Consider the following 18523-nt stretch of genomic DNA (forward strand, 5'->3'; position numbering starts at 1 on the left):
AATAAAAAGGAATGCGTTGAAGCACACTTGAGACGGTCTGGTCTGGTCTGGTCTGAGCACAGCTACAGCAGCATCATTGTAAAAGATATTTCCATTTAAATTTATCATTTTTTAATGAGACACTTAATTACTGGCTGGCAAACAGCATGTTACAAATAATGCTACAACGCTAATTGTTTCCGCTTGCTCATTTTGCTGCCCCAGAGGCTGCCAAGAGCTGCTCCACCGCACACATATACATATAAGGCTGGCAGCACTCATCCAGCATAGAGTAGAGCATCTCTGTAGCTAACAAGCCCAGACGACAATGCCACACATACACATACACACACACACACGCACGGACACTGAGACAGACAGCCGGGCATAAGGCGAAGCTGCCGTCACCACATTGTTGGCTCTCGTTATTGTTGTTGGCGTTGTTATTTTTGGTGGCATGAGGCAGCTTTATATCATTTTGAAAGAAGGTAGCCAGAAATTACAACATCGTTTGTGTGTGCTCGTGCTGGTCACAAACGGTGGCACGTGCGGCGTCTGGGCTGGCAGCTAAGTCGTCTATCTTTCCACCGCATGGCAGCCTCAGTTGTGCGCCAAGGACTCACACACACACATACACACTCACTTCATTAGGTTTGTTTAACTTATTTTCCTACACTTGCGGCGATCCCCAGGCATTTCATTAAATCTCAGACCCAAGGCTGTCAACTATTCCAGCACGAGGCTTAAAGCTGGCAACACTTCGTGATTGAAGACGGCATTCAAATAATATTATGCTTAAGCAGCAAAAACAACAACAATAACGACATCAACAGAAATCAAAAACATCTGTTATTTTGTGGGCAAATTTAATTGTTGTTAATTTGAGTTGAAGTAGCAAATGCCTCCAGACACGTTGAACATTTGAAGGCTGAGACTACATATTATTTTGTAGCTATTAATATGGATTTTATTGAATTTCTGTTTGGGCCATATTGCGTGCTCATCTCAATCTTGTTGTTGTTATGCAATTATGTGGCTCTATTAACAAATCAATTTGAGTCTGACTCGTTTGACAGTTGAGTTTAACACCAACTGCCAGCAGTGAAATGTCGTTATGCAGAAATTCTGGATTTTGAGCTATTTGAGCCAATTACAGCTGGAGGCTCGAATATATAGGAAAATACAAAAGAGATTTTCTATAATTTACTTGTAATTTTACTCCAGCCTTGAAAATCTGCGCCTTAACTTTATACAATTCTCGCTTCTTTAATTAGTTATTCGCATTACATGATTTAAACTTAACGCAAGCACATACATATTTTATTTATAAATCCCCTAAATTAGAATCTTTCTATCAGCAGCTCTTTTTGGCATAATTGAAATAAATACGTTTAAATCATGGTTCTGGCACAACATGCAGAAGCACACGAAAATGCAACAAACTATTTGAAAATTGCAACAAAATTCAAAACTTTGAAAAGCCCTGCCCTCTTTAGCTTTTCGCAAATAACAAACAACTTTATTTTTGATTTTCCCACATTTTTTTTTAACATTTTTATTAAATTAACGATTGCAAAAGACAGAATGAGAACAAATAGAAATTGTTGGTAAAACTGTTGAAATTTTTATAAATAATATTTCGAAATATTTACAATGCGAAATGAAAATAATGCAAGCAATCCATTAAACAGCAGACATGGCTCTGTGAAATTGGAAAGCATCTGTCAAGGTCTACAAATTGAACGCCCCAGCCAATACTACAATATTTATTATGGCCTATTGGCATTAAGCAGGTTGATGGCCCACAGGCCAACGCAGTGCAAACATATCATTGAAAGAGCGCAAATAGCAAACATATTATTGACATTTTATGGTTGGAAATTTCATGGAAAAACAATAAAAAAAAAAAGAGAAAAGGGGAACGGTAGGACCAACACGTATATGTGTGTGTCCACGAAGTGGGAGCTGGGAATCTGCAGCAGCGGTACGCACGAGTGGTGCGAGTGGCTTGGCTAGAGGTGTGGGGCGGTGGTGGGCGCACCACAAGTCGATTAACAGTTTGATTGATTTTTCCTACTTGTTCGTCTGTATGAGCTGCGGCATTTGTGGTGAATATAATGCGGTTGATGTGTTCAAAAGTCAATACAAAAAAGGGTGACACAACGATAGCAAAAAAAATATTTTTATTTAATGGAAAAATCCTCACTCTTCCAGTGGGTCATAAAAAATGTTATGCACTCCATAATAATATTTTGCGAGCTCTAATATGACCAAGGAAATGCCAGGGACAACAGCATCCTGGAGATGAAACCCGTAATTAAAAACGAGAAAAATGCAAAAAAAAAAAAAATATATATATATATATGCTCGGAAAAGTTGCCAGCAGAGGTTAAATATAGTCCGACGACCCCCAAAGGCCAACTGGCATTTTGTCATAAATATTAAAGTGTGACACAATGTGCTTTCAATCACATAAACCAACCGAAGCGAGAGCACAGTCCTTGGCATGCTTTCCACTCGCTGCCTCTGTTCAGGACAGGACAGGTCAGGGCAGGGCAGGAAAAATTATTTTACATTACAAAACAAAATATTTGCAATGTCGCTTCGCATTGATAAATTAGCTGCGTCCAAGGGTCAAATTCAAAGCAGCAAACATTTTCAGTTTGTAATTCTTCAATTTTCAATAGAAAACATCAGCAGCAGATGCTCTTCAGACTTTGGGCAGGGCATTGAAGCTAGGACAACGGTGCAGGTTGATTGATTAAACTGATCAGCGGGTTTTTACAAGCGCTCTGAGTTACCCTGTAAATATGCGATTTCCCCAATTCTGAAGTAACTTCTGCTACATACAAAAACACATAAATACTTAATACGCTTTTCGTGATCTCATATTAATATTTGCATATATATTAATTTGTCAAAAGACTGAGCTTATATGTCTAGTTTATGATTACAGGGTATATTATAATAGCAGGTTGCAAATTGATGTTTAATTTTTTAACACCCCGCGTCAAGTATGTGCAAGGGTCGTCAAGGAATTGATAAATTAATGAGCATTTTGACATTTCAATTGAGTTGAATTGAAAAATTCGTTTTAATGACAGGCAAAAATGACAGCGTGATAGAGAAGGAATAAAAGAGAGAGCGGGGCTAGAAAATATTTAACAGAATGGGCAATCGGAAGCTTCATGACATTTTATTGGCATTTATGGATGCCAGAGTAGGGTTGTTGTTGACGACTGCCCAAAGTTTGGCGCTATGCATAAATTATTAAAAAAAAATGGAGAAGAAAAAGAAAAATGATTAATTGCCCGCTTTTGACATTTGAGTGTCTGCCCGAGAGGGTTCGCACTTGGCTGGCGTGCTTTGGGAGGGTTGTGGTAAAACTGAATTTAATTGAAATAATATTTTTGTGTGAACTTTTCAAATGAAAGCTGCCAAAAGGGTGCATGAATTTAAAAAAAACCGATGGTATATAATTAATTGGTAGTATTTATTGGCACAAAATATTAGTTAGCTTTAAGATTATAAACTCTAGACCTAGAATGGCAGCAATTATAAATAAGCTTCTATTGCAGCCGTAATTAATCAGATCTAAGCCAACCACGTGACTAACTTTAGTAAAGCACTTATACATGAGACCGAAACATAACAATGCTATCATATTAATTATGATGATTATGATTAAGAGCAGCTTTTGGCTGCGGCCTTTGCTAACTAATTAACACACATTTATTAGCTGTTGTGCAGTTGTGTAGATAAGCGCGCGTAAAATCATAACGCAAGTTAGGGGAACGCATCGCTCATACGCCATGTGGTCCCTGTGGCAGTCGAATAAAGTTCGGATCTATGATTTCATATGTGTTTGTGTGTCAGTGTGGGTGTCTGGGCTTGTGTGTGGTGTACATAGCAAAGCGCTCAGTTAAAGCCATGGGCTTAAATGAAAATCCCCAACATTGTTCATTTTGCGCACTGCAATGCTCAAGCCGTACGGGGCCTCACGAAGGACTCACACACGCGTGCAGGTCCTTAAAGCGCTTACTGTCGTCCCCAACAAAATGAGTTTGTTAGCTGCGTAAACTGAAATTGTTAACACTTTTGAACAGCGCGGCTGCTCGACCATTAGCCTGGCTCCCCTCGCAGTCTTAATTAAAAACTACGAGTACTATTCATAGTTTCTTCTCGTTTTTTTTTTCTTTTCACTTGACGCTGCTGTTAACATTTCTTCAGCTCAAATGCGTATAATTTCATTTTATTTTATGACTGACACGCACACATACAGCCCGCCAAGCGCTATACGATGATTAAAAATTCAATTTTGCTAGCGTTAAAAAATTAAATTATTTATGTGCTACAGGAAGTAGACTATAGGACATTGTTGTAATATGGCTGAAAAGTGCTTTGAAGAATTTAATTTTGTTTAATACTGAACAGACCTTAGAAAAATGTCTTTAGAAAGCAAAATGTACAGAAATTTCAGTTCAATTAAACTAAACTAATTTTTTTCTAAATTATATTTTGTAAAACCCCATTTTGAATTGTATTCAAACTTTTTCTGCACTACAAGTCGCAAAAACTTCTCAGACCCGAGTCGCTTGACTGCCTTGGCCATTTGTTAGTCATAACACAAAAAAAAAAAAAAACGCCTTGGGCTGAGCATCAGTCAAAATACAATTCAATTTTGCTTAACAAAAAATGAATGCCGTATTTTGTTGCTCTTTCTGGTCCCGAGCACCGGCAAAAAGTTCACTGATCTGAAAAAAAGGGCCAAGTTATTTTATAAAATTTCATCTGGCAGAAAGACGCACAGGCTGCGACAGCGGGACAGACCGACAAGCAGCCAGGCAAGTGGCAGCATAATTTTCATTCAATTTCGCTCATTCGTTTAGCATTTGGCCAGGATTCTGGCCCAGGGCCTAGGTCTGTTCGTGGTACTATTTATTTTTTGTTTGCCCGGCTTGCTGCATTCATAGCTATTTATGTGTTTATCCACTTAGAAATTAAGCTATTTGATTAGCTGCTAAATGAGGCATTTTGTGCAATCATTTGCATTGACTTCTTTAGAGAAATTCAACTCCCAATCAAACGTTGCACTAAATCAAAAGGTTGGCTTGAGCTTTACAGAATTAACGCGTGTTAGCTTTGAATCGATTAGATTTGTGAAATCTCAATCAGTTTAGTGCTAGCATGTTGTATATAATTTAATGGACAAAATATCTAAGCAAAACTTAATTTCATAAATTCCAAAGTTCGGAATGCAGAATTACTTAAGAGGTCAAATCATGATCGAAGTGTCATGAGTGCAGTTCAGTTTGTACATAGTTGCGGCTATTTGACGTTCTTGAAGTACCTAGAAGCATCTTATCTAAAGCTTCCATGACAAACTTGTTTACGTAATTTTTAACAAAAAAATGAAACACCCTTTAAACTTATTTAAGTTCTCAGCTTAAAAGTCGGCTGAACAACATGATTAAATCGGTACAAAGACTTCATTTTGATTAAAATGTAAGGTAACTTCGCCAAAGATTTTCGGAGATTATATATTTTGGCTTAATCATATACGTGGTCTATTGTAGGGTATATTCTAATTGAGCACTAGTTACGCAAGGAAAACATTATTTATTTTTGTTTTCATTTTCATCTCACTTTGCGTGGAAGTGCACTTTTAGCGCAAAAATTTCCTTTTCTTGTTGCAGACGCTTCCTTTGTTCAACGCCTCGGCGACGAGGACGCCGCAAGGACGACGACGATGATGCGACGGAGACTGAGGACTGGGGCTGGGACTGTTACTGAGACTGAAACTGGGCGGGGCAATGGGGCGATGCTTTGGGTTTGGTGGTTGTCGGTTGTCGTTCCACTTAGCCGGCACTAGAGTGTTAAATCGCATAATTATGTCTCTCATGGCGCGCACTTCACTAAACTGCAAAGTTTTTTTCCGCTGCCTTTGGCATTGCTGGTTCTCGCGAGTTTTCTTGTTTTTCCTTTTTGTTCTTTTCTTTTTTTTTTGCCAGTTTCACCCTCTTTAATCACATATGAAACTACTTGCCTTTGTAATATTATGCGAATTTTCTTTCCTTGGCTTTTGTGAAATATTCTTTGGTCATATGTTTGCTTTGTCATCTACAGCTCGGCGTAATTAAGTTTTATAAATATATGGCTTACAGTAAACTCTCGCTTTGATGTATAATGGGTATAGAAAAAAAGTTTTACTTAATGACTGAATCAAGCAAAAGTTTGCGCAACTTTTAGCATACATTAATGCGAAATAATTTACATATTTGTAAGCCACACTTGAAGCTAAGTTAAAAGTATGCCCCAAACTATTCGACAAGCACATGGCAAAGCACTTTAATTGCTACGCCTGGTCCAGGAGAGGTTACAACCATAACAACAACAACAAAAAAGAGGAGAAACCAGAAAAAATGGCTAGTAATAAATCTAAGCACAGCAGCGGGCATAAAAATGCGAGCATTCCTCAAGATAAGCCAACTACAGGCGCTTATCTAAGCGTAAATGCCATGCCAAATCCCTTGCCGACAATTTGAAACATTTAAAGACTGAGGCTGAGATTTGGCCATGGCCAACAGCAAGTTTCCGTATTCCCTTTATTGTGCGCCCTGTTATGCTCATGATGGACGCTGTTAATCTATAAATAAAAACCTATATAAAAAAAATAGCAGCGAACGAGTGCACAAATCGTGGTAACCAACTTGAGTCCATTTTCTTTAGGCCAAAACTGTTGCTTTGCCTTAGTTGATAAATTCCGTTTGCCCCGTTTCCAGGCAGAAAGTACATTAAAGGTATTAGGCTGACAGATGCCTTACACAGTTGTGTGTGTGTCGGAATATATTATTCGGCATACGTATCTATGCGAAACCGTGCGACATTACGCACACGCCATGTGAGACGCAAGCTGTTTGATTATTTTCCGCTCTGTCAGGCTACAGATATTAACTTTCAATTACTTAACTGCCTGGCTGTTTGTGTCAAATACAAATACCGTATTATAAATATAAATGTCATAAATGCTGTTTGCCTTAACTCACGCTCTGACAAGAATTCAACTTTGTTTAAACAGTTTTTGTTGCGCCTTTCATGCCCTCTTTTCTAGCTGCCTTTTAATGTCTAATCAAATAACATGCTTGTCTCGCGCTCAAGCAAACAAAATTAAAGACGAACGCGCAACGCGGCGTATACGCAATGCATAAACGTCAAAGTAAAATTTCGCAGAATTCCGCTTGAATTGCGCTCTGATGAACGCAAAACGTGGCACTGGCCGAGCGGCTGGAGAGGAGAGGAGAGGAAAGGAGAGGAGAGGAGGAAAGTCAGGCAAAGAGAGCGGATGTCGTGTACAGTTAGCGCTGAAATCTGTAAATTGCAAAAACATGTTGAATGCACAAGTGTGAGCTCACTTTTATACTTGCTTTAGCTGTTGTTGTTGTTATTGCTCTTGCTCCTGCATGACTGATGAATGAGCTGAGCGTATGTGTGTGTGTGTGTGGGTTGCGAATCACTTGTGCATACGAGTCAAGTATGAGCATATTTGTGTGTGTGTATGTGTGTGTTTGGGTAAGTTAACCACGAAACTGTGCTCTGTTCGCGCATGTGGAAGCAAGAAGTAAGGAATCCAAACAAAGCATTGCCAAAAAAATCAGCTGCCAGCATTGTCAGACAGCTGCGAGGCCAACTGCCAGTTGCCATCATCATGTGCTCAGTCCTCAGGAACAATGACAAACATTGAGTGACCCGAACTGCAGCTAGATTGAGTATGCTTTTTTCGTTTACATCAACAGCACACAGTTCAATTGTCCTGAGGCAAAGCATGTACGATAAATAAATATATATATATATCTATTCCTTCCTACAGCTAATTGCACTTAGTCATTTGGAAGGCAACAAAGGAGGTATCTAAACTAAAAGCAAATGTATGTAACAGGCAGTAAGAAACATTTACATATGATATAATATAAATCTCAAAATTGAGCTCATCCCTACCTAATTTTTTGTTTTTTTTTTTAATTGTTTTCCGGTGCCGTAAAATTAATGTAAATTTAAATCCATTTCTAACAAAAGCCAAATCCAGAATTTATGCTTTCTTTTTCCGAGTTATTTGAATTAAATATAACATATACATGCAAGCAATTCAGCAATATAATAAAATTGTAATTTGATATAAACAACTTGAATACATATAAAAAAACAAAAAAAAAAGAGGAATGAAAAGAATAGAAAACGGAAAGCCCGAAAGAAGTCTCCGCAAAAGGAAACAGCTTAAAATGCTTACAAATTTTCATGAGAGGGTCCCTTAAAAAACATCACAACGGCCGCAGGCATCATAAAAAATGAACATTTCAAAAGCCGAAAGTTGATGTTGAAATGTGCAAACATAAAACAGCCGCCAATTGATTGAGATGTAATCAAAAGAGCTACCCCTAAAAACAAGAACAAGAATATAAAATAAAAAACTGGACAAAAAATAATCATAGGCAAAAAAAACCCAAATAGGCAGCCAAAGAATATGACAGAGCGGAAAATAAACTTACATTACGCATACGCAATGCAGGCCGTGCCAAAACTAGGAGCCATGTTTTTCAGACGTTCTTTCAAATCAGTTTGGCAGAAACATATGCGTCTTAATGCAAACGTTAACTGAGGTTAAATGTACGCACCATTTGAGGCACACAATTCAAGGCAGCACATAAATTACCAAATAAATTTATATATGCGCATGACTAATTTGTGAATCGGATGTGTATATACTATACACATATGTGTAGGGTATATGTGTCTCTCCTTTTGATGCTGCGGCTGAAAAGTTGCGGCATTCATATTTTATTAGCCACAAGTCAGTAAGTTTCGGTCATTGCTCAGCGCGCTCTAAACAATTTATTAATCAAATAGGGCCAAGACAAGACACACAAACACACACACACATACACACACACACATACACAGACAGCCAAAGCCAGACCGGCTACTGTGTGTACGCACATATATTATTTATGTGTCATGTATGTGTGACAAATTGTGCCTGGGGCCAAGTTTTGATGCCTGTTCCTTACGTTTATTGTTGTTGGTTTTGTCATGCTTCGCAGGGGACAACAACTGCCGAGCAAGAAGCAGCTCGAGCTCAATGTCTGCGTCCATGTCGCCGTCTCAAAATCCCAACGTCTAGTCCAGAAAGTGTTACAAATTTTACGGCATTTTCTTTTTGCATTTTGGCAACGGTTTAAAGAGCCATAGCAAAAACCAACAGCATCTATTTTTTGTAGTCAGAGCCAGAAAAAAAAGGTCAACAAAACGCTCGAGGTTAGATGACAGCCAATGCAAAACGCTAAGTCCTGGGTGCAGGAGGTGTTCATTCAGTTTCAAAGGAAGTAGTAAAAAGTGTTTTCTTTCTTTTTCCCTTTTTTCTTTTTTTTTTTTTTTTTTTGTTAGCTACTTTTACGATTTTGGGTTGGACATTCGCACACAAAAAAAATATATAAGAAAATGAAGAAGAAGACACTAATGTCGCTCATCTTTTATTAATATTTCTTTCAGATTTTTTTCCCTTCTTTTTTGTTTTTATGTGAACGCCGCAGGACGCATTTTATTCCCGTGACATATTTTCGCCCACTCGACAGTTGATTGACCCACGCAGAAATCGCTTTAAGTTTTACACAGCTATCAATGGGTTGCCTTGTGAAATGTTTTCAATCCATTAATTTGGGGCTTCGATCAATTTAGTATTCACCCATGTCGACTGAGCTGCATTTTTTTAGATGTCATTGCTCCAACATAGTCTGTTAACAGTCTGGCTAATTGGCTACAAGTAGATTAAGTTATTGCCGACAAATAAAATGATTGGAAATCAGTTAACAGACCGGCCCACATATCCTTGCCACCCGCAGCACATTCATCAATTCACTGCCTGGGCAATTGGCCAAAAGGCCTCGGGGGATCTCAACCAAAATCGAACTGCCTGTCAAAGTAAGCCCCAACGTTAACCCGCTTTACATAAATTTTGCATTCACATTTTAACTCATTTTTGCAGCGTCAGTTCATCGCTCATTTTCCATTTACCGTGCGTGCTGTGCTTGAAAGAGATTTCACGGAAATTGTTTTTTAATGTAGCAGACAGTCTTAAACTATTTAACCCGTGTTTGTCCCTCGCTATATATGTTTGGTTGTGTGTCACAGAAAGTAGCCGAGAACGCTAAACTGTCAGCTATTTATCAATGGAAAATCAATGGGGCCCATACCTTTTTTTACCCTCTCTCGCTCGCAGCCAGCTTACCCAGGGTAAGTACTTTATGGTTTAGTGGGTCGTTAAAGGAAGCCACCCGAGAAGGGGAAAAAAATCGAGAAAATATAGTAAAATCATTTTCAGAACAACTGCGTGTCATGCGATAAAGCTGCGCAGGTAGGTCACACGCTCACACACACACTCACACACACACACACACAGAGACACACTCATGCACATGCCAGAACGTGTATGTACGTATGTATATTCAATTGCCCGCTCACATGCCACAACGTTTTGTAGATGTGCCAATTCCGCTTGCCAGTCCCTGTCCAAAATGCTTTTACTAAACATCCTCTGCAATGTTTTGACATTGTGGATTACAATAAAAGCGATTTTGTTTGTTTGCATGACAGACTGACTGACGGACGCGTCGACAGAACGCCTGTCAGATAGGTGATGGCACAAGAAACGACTTCGGCTACGATTACGAATGCGGATGTCCATGGCATTCATTAGTTGCCCACATCACAAGTGCCGTTTATCACATGTCAACCTGCAATTTAACCTCATTATTGATTATGTCATTTGGCGGCCTGACTCGCGCTGCATCCATTTTGACACTCGATGTGTGTTTGTGTGTGTGAGTGAAAGCGTGTGACATTTACACACGCATTACTCGAAGTGATTTGGGATTAAGGAATAAGTTGTAAGACAAAATTGATTAAATGCCCGCACCAATGCTTAGGAATTTATTGTTGAGTAGGGGAACCAGAACTAAATCATTTAGAATGATTTTATCTTTTTATGATTCTTCTCTTTCAAAAAAAAAAAGTATTTCTTTCTAATAAACAAACAAGCTTAAGCCCATCTAAACTGCTTCTCAAATTTCTCTATTATAATTTGCCAAGTTTAAGAAAATAAAGAACCCATGAAAAAATTCTGAATTAGTTGTTGTTTTGTTTTAATTTGAAGAGGTTTGTGGTTTTGAATATCAGATAAATATTTACGGTTTCCACAAATTTAGTTTAATGAATTTACTTTGTTTTTTCTTTTAAATTTCGTTTGAAATTTAATTTGCTTGAGTGAAAATTATGAATCCTGACACATGGCTCAGCAGCATGTTAAAATTTGGCACAATTTGCTCAGTCATAAACTTAGGCAAATATTTAAGCCATTTAAGCAAATTGCATTGTGTAATCGTCTGCAGCAGCTTTTCAGCTTTGCCACCATCAAGAGCAGAAGCGTCATGATTATCGTCACGCTCATCAGAAGCATCAGCATTTGGCCAGGCATTATAATTATATAAAGAAGTATATGCGCCTTTAACACAAAAAAAAAAATACGAATAATAAGAATAAAACTGAGTTTACCTTTTTGTGTCTGTTTATGACAGCTCGCACACATTCAATGTGACTCTGTCTGTGTGTGTGTGTGTGTGTGAGTGTTTGTGTGTGTACTCGACAAGCAACACTTGCAAGTTTTACGATTTTCAAATGATGTACGTACAAATTCATAGAATTTTATATTTTACAGCGCCCAAATGTATGCGGCACCACAATCCTGTATATGCATGCAACCGTTTTTAGTTGTTTAGTGTGTTTTTGGGGTGCTTTAACGAATGTGTGTGGGTGTGTGTATGTGTATGTGTTGCCGTAATTTTTCATTATTTGCCACACGCTCAGCGTACAGTTTCCGCGGCGCATTCATCATATTTTCTGTTGGAACTTTATTTTGCCCGATGGGGCAAGAAGGCACACAGATAGATGACAGTCCGTATATCATGTGGAATGAGTTTTATGTTTGCTGCCATGATATAAGCAATTAAAACTGTGCACAGCATTTAATGCAAATTTGTTTGGCTGCCACAGTTTTTTCAGCTGATAAATTACCAATGTTACTCGGCATTAGGCAGCTGAATTTCTAGATTATTTCACGAAATAAAAACAAAACGTAAACTCCATGAGGCCACATGACAGGCTCATTATAATCGAAAGTCGCACGGATCTGGAAGGCAGAAACTTTTTAATTTAGTTTGATAAAGAAAATAATAGACCGGAGCAGGTGTGTTCCTGTGTGTGCGTATATCAAATGTGTGCATGTGATTTGGCAGAAACTTTTTGTTGTCTACTTTTCTGCGCACTCACTCACACTATATGCAAATTTTCTAATTTGGTGTTTTGCTTGCCTTGCTACCTTTTCCGTTGTATTGCTTTTCTCTATTTTGTTTTTTATTTTATACCCTGTACTCGTAAAATGAGCAACAAGAGGGCGGAAGAGGTATATATATTCTTTGAAAAGTAAGCCGAAATGTGAAGCACGCACAAAAGTTTGAAAAACCCTTAGCCAAAAAAAATTGTTTATAGATACTTCATTTTATGCAAACAAAGGGTATCACCTAGGCAAACAATCTCGTCTAACGTTTTTATTGCAACTTTTTTTGTTGCGTTGTTTAGCATTACGCTTTGGTTTTTACAACCGCAGAAAATTAATCAAGCAAAAACATATTTTTTTACGCAACATCGCCTAAAAGCAGGCAATCGCTTGAAATACCTCTTGGTAAATTTTCTAAATTGAATTTATGTACTTTCCTGTTCGCACTGCGGCGCACACAGAGCGCAAGAACAGCAGGCACTTATTGAATTTTATGTAGCCATAAAAGAAGTCTGTTCAATTTCATAAATTGAATAATAATTGCGCTTAAAGTGAGGGTGGGCGAAAATTTGTCCTGCTTATTGGCTTTAATTACCGCTGATGGAAAATTCACAGAGCTGCGCTAATTTGCCAGGCTTCATTAGTTTTCATTGGACTGCTAATGAAATGAGGAGAAAACTAAGTAAGCGGGCAGATCCCATTCAAAATAATACACAATAAAATTTGTTTGAAAGTCATATTTTGTTGAAAGTCGTAGCAGGTTTAGCAAATGTTATCTCTAGTTCAGTGGTCAATTTAAATATTTTGGTTGCCATACAAAAAACAATAGTCATAAATTCCGATATACAGGCTAACAAAATAAAAAAAAAAAATTGAGTCGTTCAGAAAAATCAGCAAAACAACAAAAAAAAAAAAATTCGTTTATAATTTTGTGCAACCTTTGGCATTTATTGCAGTATTCGATTTCTGCACAGCACTTCGCATGTCCATTCAGAATCTCAACTCGCGCGATCCATTCGCCGATGCCATCAAGGGACCAGATGATGACATTCAGGACGGTCTCGTCCACATTCGTATCCAACAGCGCAACGGGCGCAAGACTTTAACAACCGTTCAGGGCTTGTCAGCCGAATACGATCTAAAGAAAATTGTACGCTCTTGCAAAAAGGAATTCGCATGCAACGGCACTGTCATTGAGCATCCCGAATACGGCGAGGTATTGCAGCTCCAGGGTGATCAACGCGAGAATATTTGCCAGTGGCTAACTAAGGTGGGGCTGGCCAAGGCCGATCGCCTCAAGGTCCATGGATTCTGAGTGCGGGACACTGGGCAAGTAAAATCAATCGATGGGATTGTAAAACCAAGGATAACAAAACAACAAAAACAAAAAAACAATTGTTCAAAAAGGAGTTTAATAATGCATACTTTTTAGTTAACTATCTGATTAAAAGTTTTACAGTTCTGCAGTACTAAAGTCCACGTTTCTTTGTTTTGATAAGAAGTCATATTTCAATTTTTTTTTCTTGTCGGTGAGTAATAAGCTTAACGTTGCAAGAATTTGAATTTGCTTTCATTTCCTAGCAGATCGTTAAATTGTTTAAAAAAAACTGACCAGGGAAACCCAGCAAAGAGCTGACAGCATAAGAGAAAAAATGTTTAAATTCATGTGTTATCACAACAAAAGATGTTTCACTTTAAATATTTAAATACTATATAATTTTACATATGATTTGAGCTGCAAGAAAAGGAAATCAATGGGAATTTGACAAAATGGATAGGTCGTAAAAGCTTATGAGCTTAAAGATGTCTTTGTATTTTTTCTCTTATAAACACTTTTTTATGCGCCTTACGATAGTCATAAACATTTATTTGCACTTACCTTTGCTATGGTGACACAAGTCTGCAATATAAACAAGAGAAATATTAATGAAATTATATATTAATTAATTTTGTATGAATAAAGTTAAACTAACTTAAATTAAAGGCACATGTACTGATGCACACATTCACACAAGCGCGTGCGTATATAAGCTGAAGTAAGCTGAAGCATTAAGATTCATGGCCAGTTTGTTTACGTGAAAGCCAAAGCCAAGAGCGATACTTGGCCAACTTTTAGGAATGAAGTGCTATGAATGTGTGTAGCAAAGGACACGACCATTGCCCCACGCAACTACCTTGACAGTGCATCAGAAATGTCGCATTGAATACAAAAAATAAATGAACGAAAGCCACACAAATTGCAGGACCTTCTGCTAAAGCCAAGTAAGCTGGCTTAAAGGACGGCAAACAGTTAAAAGTGCCAAAGGGTCAGTTGACAAAATTTATGAAAATTCATAAATTTCTATGGCAGATGCGACGAACAGGAGAAATGAAAGAGCCTTGCAGGCGGGTGTAAACGACAGCGCAATACTCGTTTCACACAGATCTGCAATAGCCTTCGTAAATGTTACAGTGTCCATCCAACTGTTACTCAAAGGCAGTGACTTTCAAACTTTGACTAGTAGCAGTGTGGAAACTTGGATGCACAATGCAAATATACTCGTTGCCATTCCGTGAACAGTGGATTTTTGGATTCTTTTTGCGCATTTATATAATTTTTCTGTGGCTGCTATTTATCATGACCAGAATTAGCACAGCCAACTACTGTGCGCTGGCAGCTCGTCGCTGTGGGCGTGCCGCTAACATCACATAACAAAAGGGGGCGTGGCTAAGCAAATTGTTTGCATCAAGACGCAGTCTTAATGGAATGACAACCGCTCCAAGTAAATCCCAGCGGCTGATGAACCTTTTAGCCCAGTTGGTAAGTGGGCGGGTCAGCTAAAAGATTTATGCGCCTGTTTAGTTAAGAAATTCAAGAATCGGTGCGAAATTACTTAACAAAATATAATTGCATTTGAATGCAACAGCAAATGCATCAACTATTTCATTTGAATTATATTAAGCAGCCCCCACAATGCCCGATGCCAACGGTCTATATCTATGGAGCAGCACAAACTATCATTAGGCCGGGCCAAAGATGAGGCACGCAGCATTGGAGTCGGGCTGGCGTTGCCGGCAAAATTCAATTATGCTGCAACTTTTAAAGGCCTGCAGCCTGGAGCCTGGAGCCAGACGGCAGGCAAAATGCATGCCGAGCTGCTGCTGTTGCTGCCGAGAGTTAATCAGTTTTGCTAACTTCATTTCAGCCCCAACATAGGCAGTCAGCCAGCATAAACCCCAAAAACTTATGCCTGCGCCAGGGCAGAGCAGGCCATCAGCAGCAGCAGCAGCTTCTCATCCACATGCTCACTCTTAAAATGAATGCCAGCCAATTTCATGCACTGCAATCATTTACAAAAGTTTCAGTTGCTGCCACTGTTTACTACTTAGACACGTTTGCCACGGCATTCAGGTGGCTCCTCGTGTTGCGCCTAAAAGCAGGCTGCAAAAACAGAAGTTAATGCAGCTAAAGAGCTTGCGGCGGCTGCGTGCAAAAAGTTCCATATAGCAATCGTAACTGAATAAATTTTGAACCTGACAGAATTACGTATATGCAATTAGTTTAAGTTCTAACGAGCAAGAAATGTTAGCCTCGTGCTGCCGAAAGTTGTATGCCTTGACCTTGATAAAAATATGCTATCGTATAACCTTATAAATGAGGAATTTAATTTATACCTTCTGGTATTTCGAAGTTTTCAGTTAAATTTATCACAAAGATTATTTTGCCACAAAAAAAATTCCAATACTTTCTCACAAGAAACTTGTGTTTACCGCTGTCGACATTCTATAACTAATTGATTCGCCCAGCTCAAGCATATTTACAGTCTCAAGTAAAACTATTTCTTAAGCTCTAAAATAAAAAAGTTCTCGTCTGAACGCAAATACCTGACCAGGATATTTTAATATTATTTTATTATAATACCCAAGTGTATCAATACTTAGACAAAAATGGAAAAGTTTTTAATGAACGTACTTTTTAGTACAGAGAATGAAAAGTATCCATTCATACTATAAACTTGTCAACTTTCTCAGCTGTCACTTGGGAAATAGCTAAAGTGTAGATAAGTAAATATTTCAGCCTTCAATAAGGCAAATTAATTTTGAGTCCTATACTTCGATAGCACTGGATTTTTATTAGCAATTCGATAAGCAAGTGCTGTCGACAGTGTATGGGCCAAAAGAGCTGTACAATTTTTATAAGCTGAAACCAATTGATACGTAAAAGGAATATAGGTCAACGAAGCACAATTAAACTTAAATGAATTTGCTGCTTAAAAGCTGAAAATTATCTGGTGTGCTCTCCTGGTGCTTATTCAATTTGGCAATAAATCAGAGTCCACTTCAAAGAGCCAACAATTACAAAACAATTAAATTGTCACATTTAACGCCAGAAGGCAAACTTCGCCGATGGACAACTGAAAGCCCAGGCATACAATAAAAAAAAAAAGAAAAATAATGCCCCAAGACAACCACAAAAGACCAACAAAATCAATGAAGTTCTGTCCGCTGCCTTTTGTCTCACAATACAGCGCCCTGGTCTCGCTCACAGTTCGCGTCCACTTCCGCTCAACTGTGCTCCGGCTGGTGGCCGTCGTAGAGGAAATGGAAAAAGTGCACAACTTGAGCATAATACGAACTTCGTTGGCCAGCGAATTGAATAGAATTGGTAGCAATGCGCTGCCATCAAGGCCAAATGGCCAACAAATCGAGCTCAGGACTGAACGTCTGTTTCCATTATTTATTTGCTGCAAATTAAAGCCAACCACTGGGCCCAGTGCTGGACAGGGTATATTCCAGAGAGCGAGTCAAACCAAGTCAAGTGTCAGCATAAATGAAATTTCCCACCACAAACTTCCGGCATCGCAATTTGATGGGCAGGGCGCGGGCAGCGCTGGCTGTGCTCCTGCGAGCGGTGCTCTGCTGGTGGTTGTTAACAATGCATGTGCCTTAACACAGGCATAAAAAAATAAAAAAAAGCATGTAAAAAAAAGGGGGCCAACGCTGAACTTTTAGCGGTTTCACTTTCGCTACCATCGACACACTTCGCTGGCCATAAAGTGCAACAAAACGTGAACATGACCAAATGCGGAGAAGGGTGCTGTTTGAGTATGTTCCAGCTCATAGAATGCGCACACAATTCAATTGCAACGTCACTTCCGCTTCCGTCAGATACCCTACAAGGGGCATGTCCACAATAACAAAGTAGACAGCTTTGAGATATATACCAGAAATAATAGCTTACAAAAGGCATAGGGAAAAATCAAAAGCTCTAAACAAATTCAATTAAATTAAAGTGAATTATTTGTTAAAATACTTTCAACACAAATCAAATTAATCTTTGTTTTTGCCTAATCTTATAACTATGTCGAGGAATTCGAAATTTCCATTTCCCATTTTCCACACAAAGGCGGAAGTTTTATCGAAAGATTTAAAATAGATCTTGGCATTTTACAGCTATAGAGCTTATATCAATAATTTACATGCAAGGGTATAACAGTTTCGGCTTTCAATATGAAAATTATACTTTCTTGTCCATTGCGAGCGCTTTAGCTCCCCACTTCTGTGGCCGCACACAAATGAGCCGCATCATTTCCATTTTTTTCTGCTTTTGTTATTTTTTGCAAATTGTGTAGGTGTGCGAGTAGTTAAATCATGCGAAAAGGGACGAGAGGTGTGCAGTCAACTTACAGATAAAAAAAATGCCTGGGCATAAAAGAACAACAACAATTTGCGCAAAGTTCAAGTGAAGCGTTGAATTCGTCGGGTTCTGTTCATTTGAGTTGAATTTGAAAGAGAGAGAAAAAAAGTAGAGCTTTTTGCGTTGCTAACTTTTTTAATGAACTTGTTGATGTTGCGTGTTTGTGTGCGTTGCGCTTTTTGTTGCCACATATTGTTGCTAGTGTTGTTGCTGTCTGTTTGCCTGTCAACTTATTTGCTCAAGTGCAGCACAATATGCGCAAATGCGTGCAATTGACTTGCTCGAACTCGAACATTTGGCATTTAATTAACTAGCGAACCACGAGTGTCATTAATTGTTAAAGTTAATTTAATTCGAGTGCTCTTTGTGATGTTACATTTTTGATTATTATCAGCTATAATTGCTTTAACAAGCAGCATATAATTGATTTTTAATTTAAATAAAAATTGATTAATTTGTACGGCGTTTGAGATATTTGTTTGGAA

The 18523-nt window shown here is 38.4% G+C and overlaps 2 protein-coding genes across 3 annotated transcripts in view; one reads left to right on the plus strand and one right to left on the minus strand.

Moving 5' to 3' along the window:
• The window catches only part of rdo (reduced ocelli), a 60850-nt gene that overhangs the window by 19754 nt on the left and 22573 nt on the right, over positions 1 to 18523 (minus strand). For both annotated transcript variants that reach the window (XM_015173037.3, XM_015173038.3), the window contains exon 3: positions 14241 to 14261. The gene's annotated coding sequence lies outside the window, so the exon portion shown is untranslated. The remainder of the gene's footprint in view (positions 1 to 14240; positions 14262 to 18523) is intronic.
• LOC6628400 (eukaryotic translation initiation factor eIF1) lies at positions 13112 to 13835 on the plus strand. Its single transcript, XM_002052682.4, has one exon. The coding sequence runs from the start codon at positions 13344 to 13346 to the stop codon at positions 13674 to 13676; it is 333 nt and encodes a 110-aa protein (XP_002052718.1). The 5' UTR covers positions 13112 to 13343; the 3' UTR covers positions 13677 to 13835.

This window comes from Drosophila virilis, chromosome 4, assembly GCF_030788295.1.
Source record: "Drosophila virilis strain 15010-1051.87 chromosome 4, Dvir_AGI_RSII-ME, whole genome shotgun sequence".
Classification (NCBI taxonomy): Eukaryota; Metazoa; Arthropoda; class Insecta; order Diptera; family Drosophilidae; genus Drosophila; species Drosophila virilis.

Coding starts and splice junctions, on each gene's coding strand:
- LOC6628400 (XM_002052682.4), top strand. CDS start 13,344: ATGTCCATTCAGAATCTCAACTCGCGCGATCCATTCGCCGATGCCATC.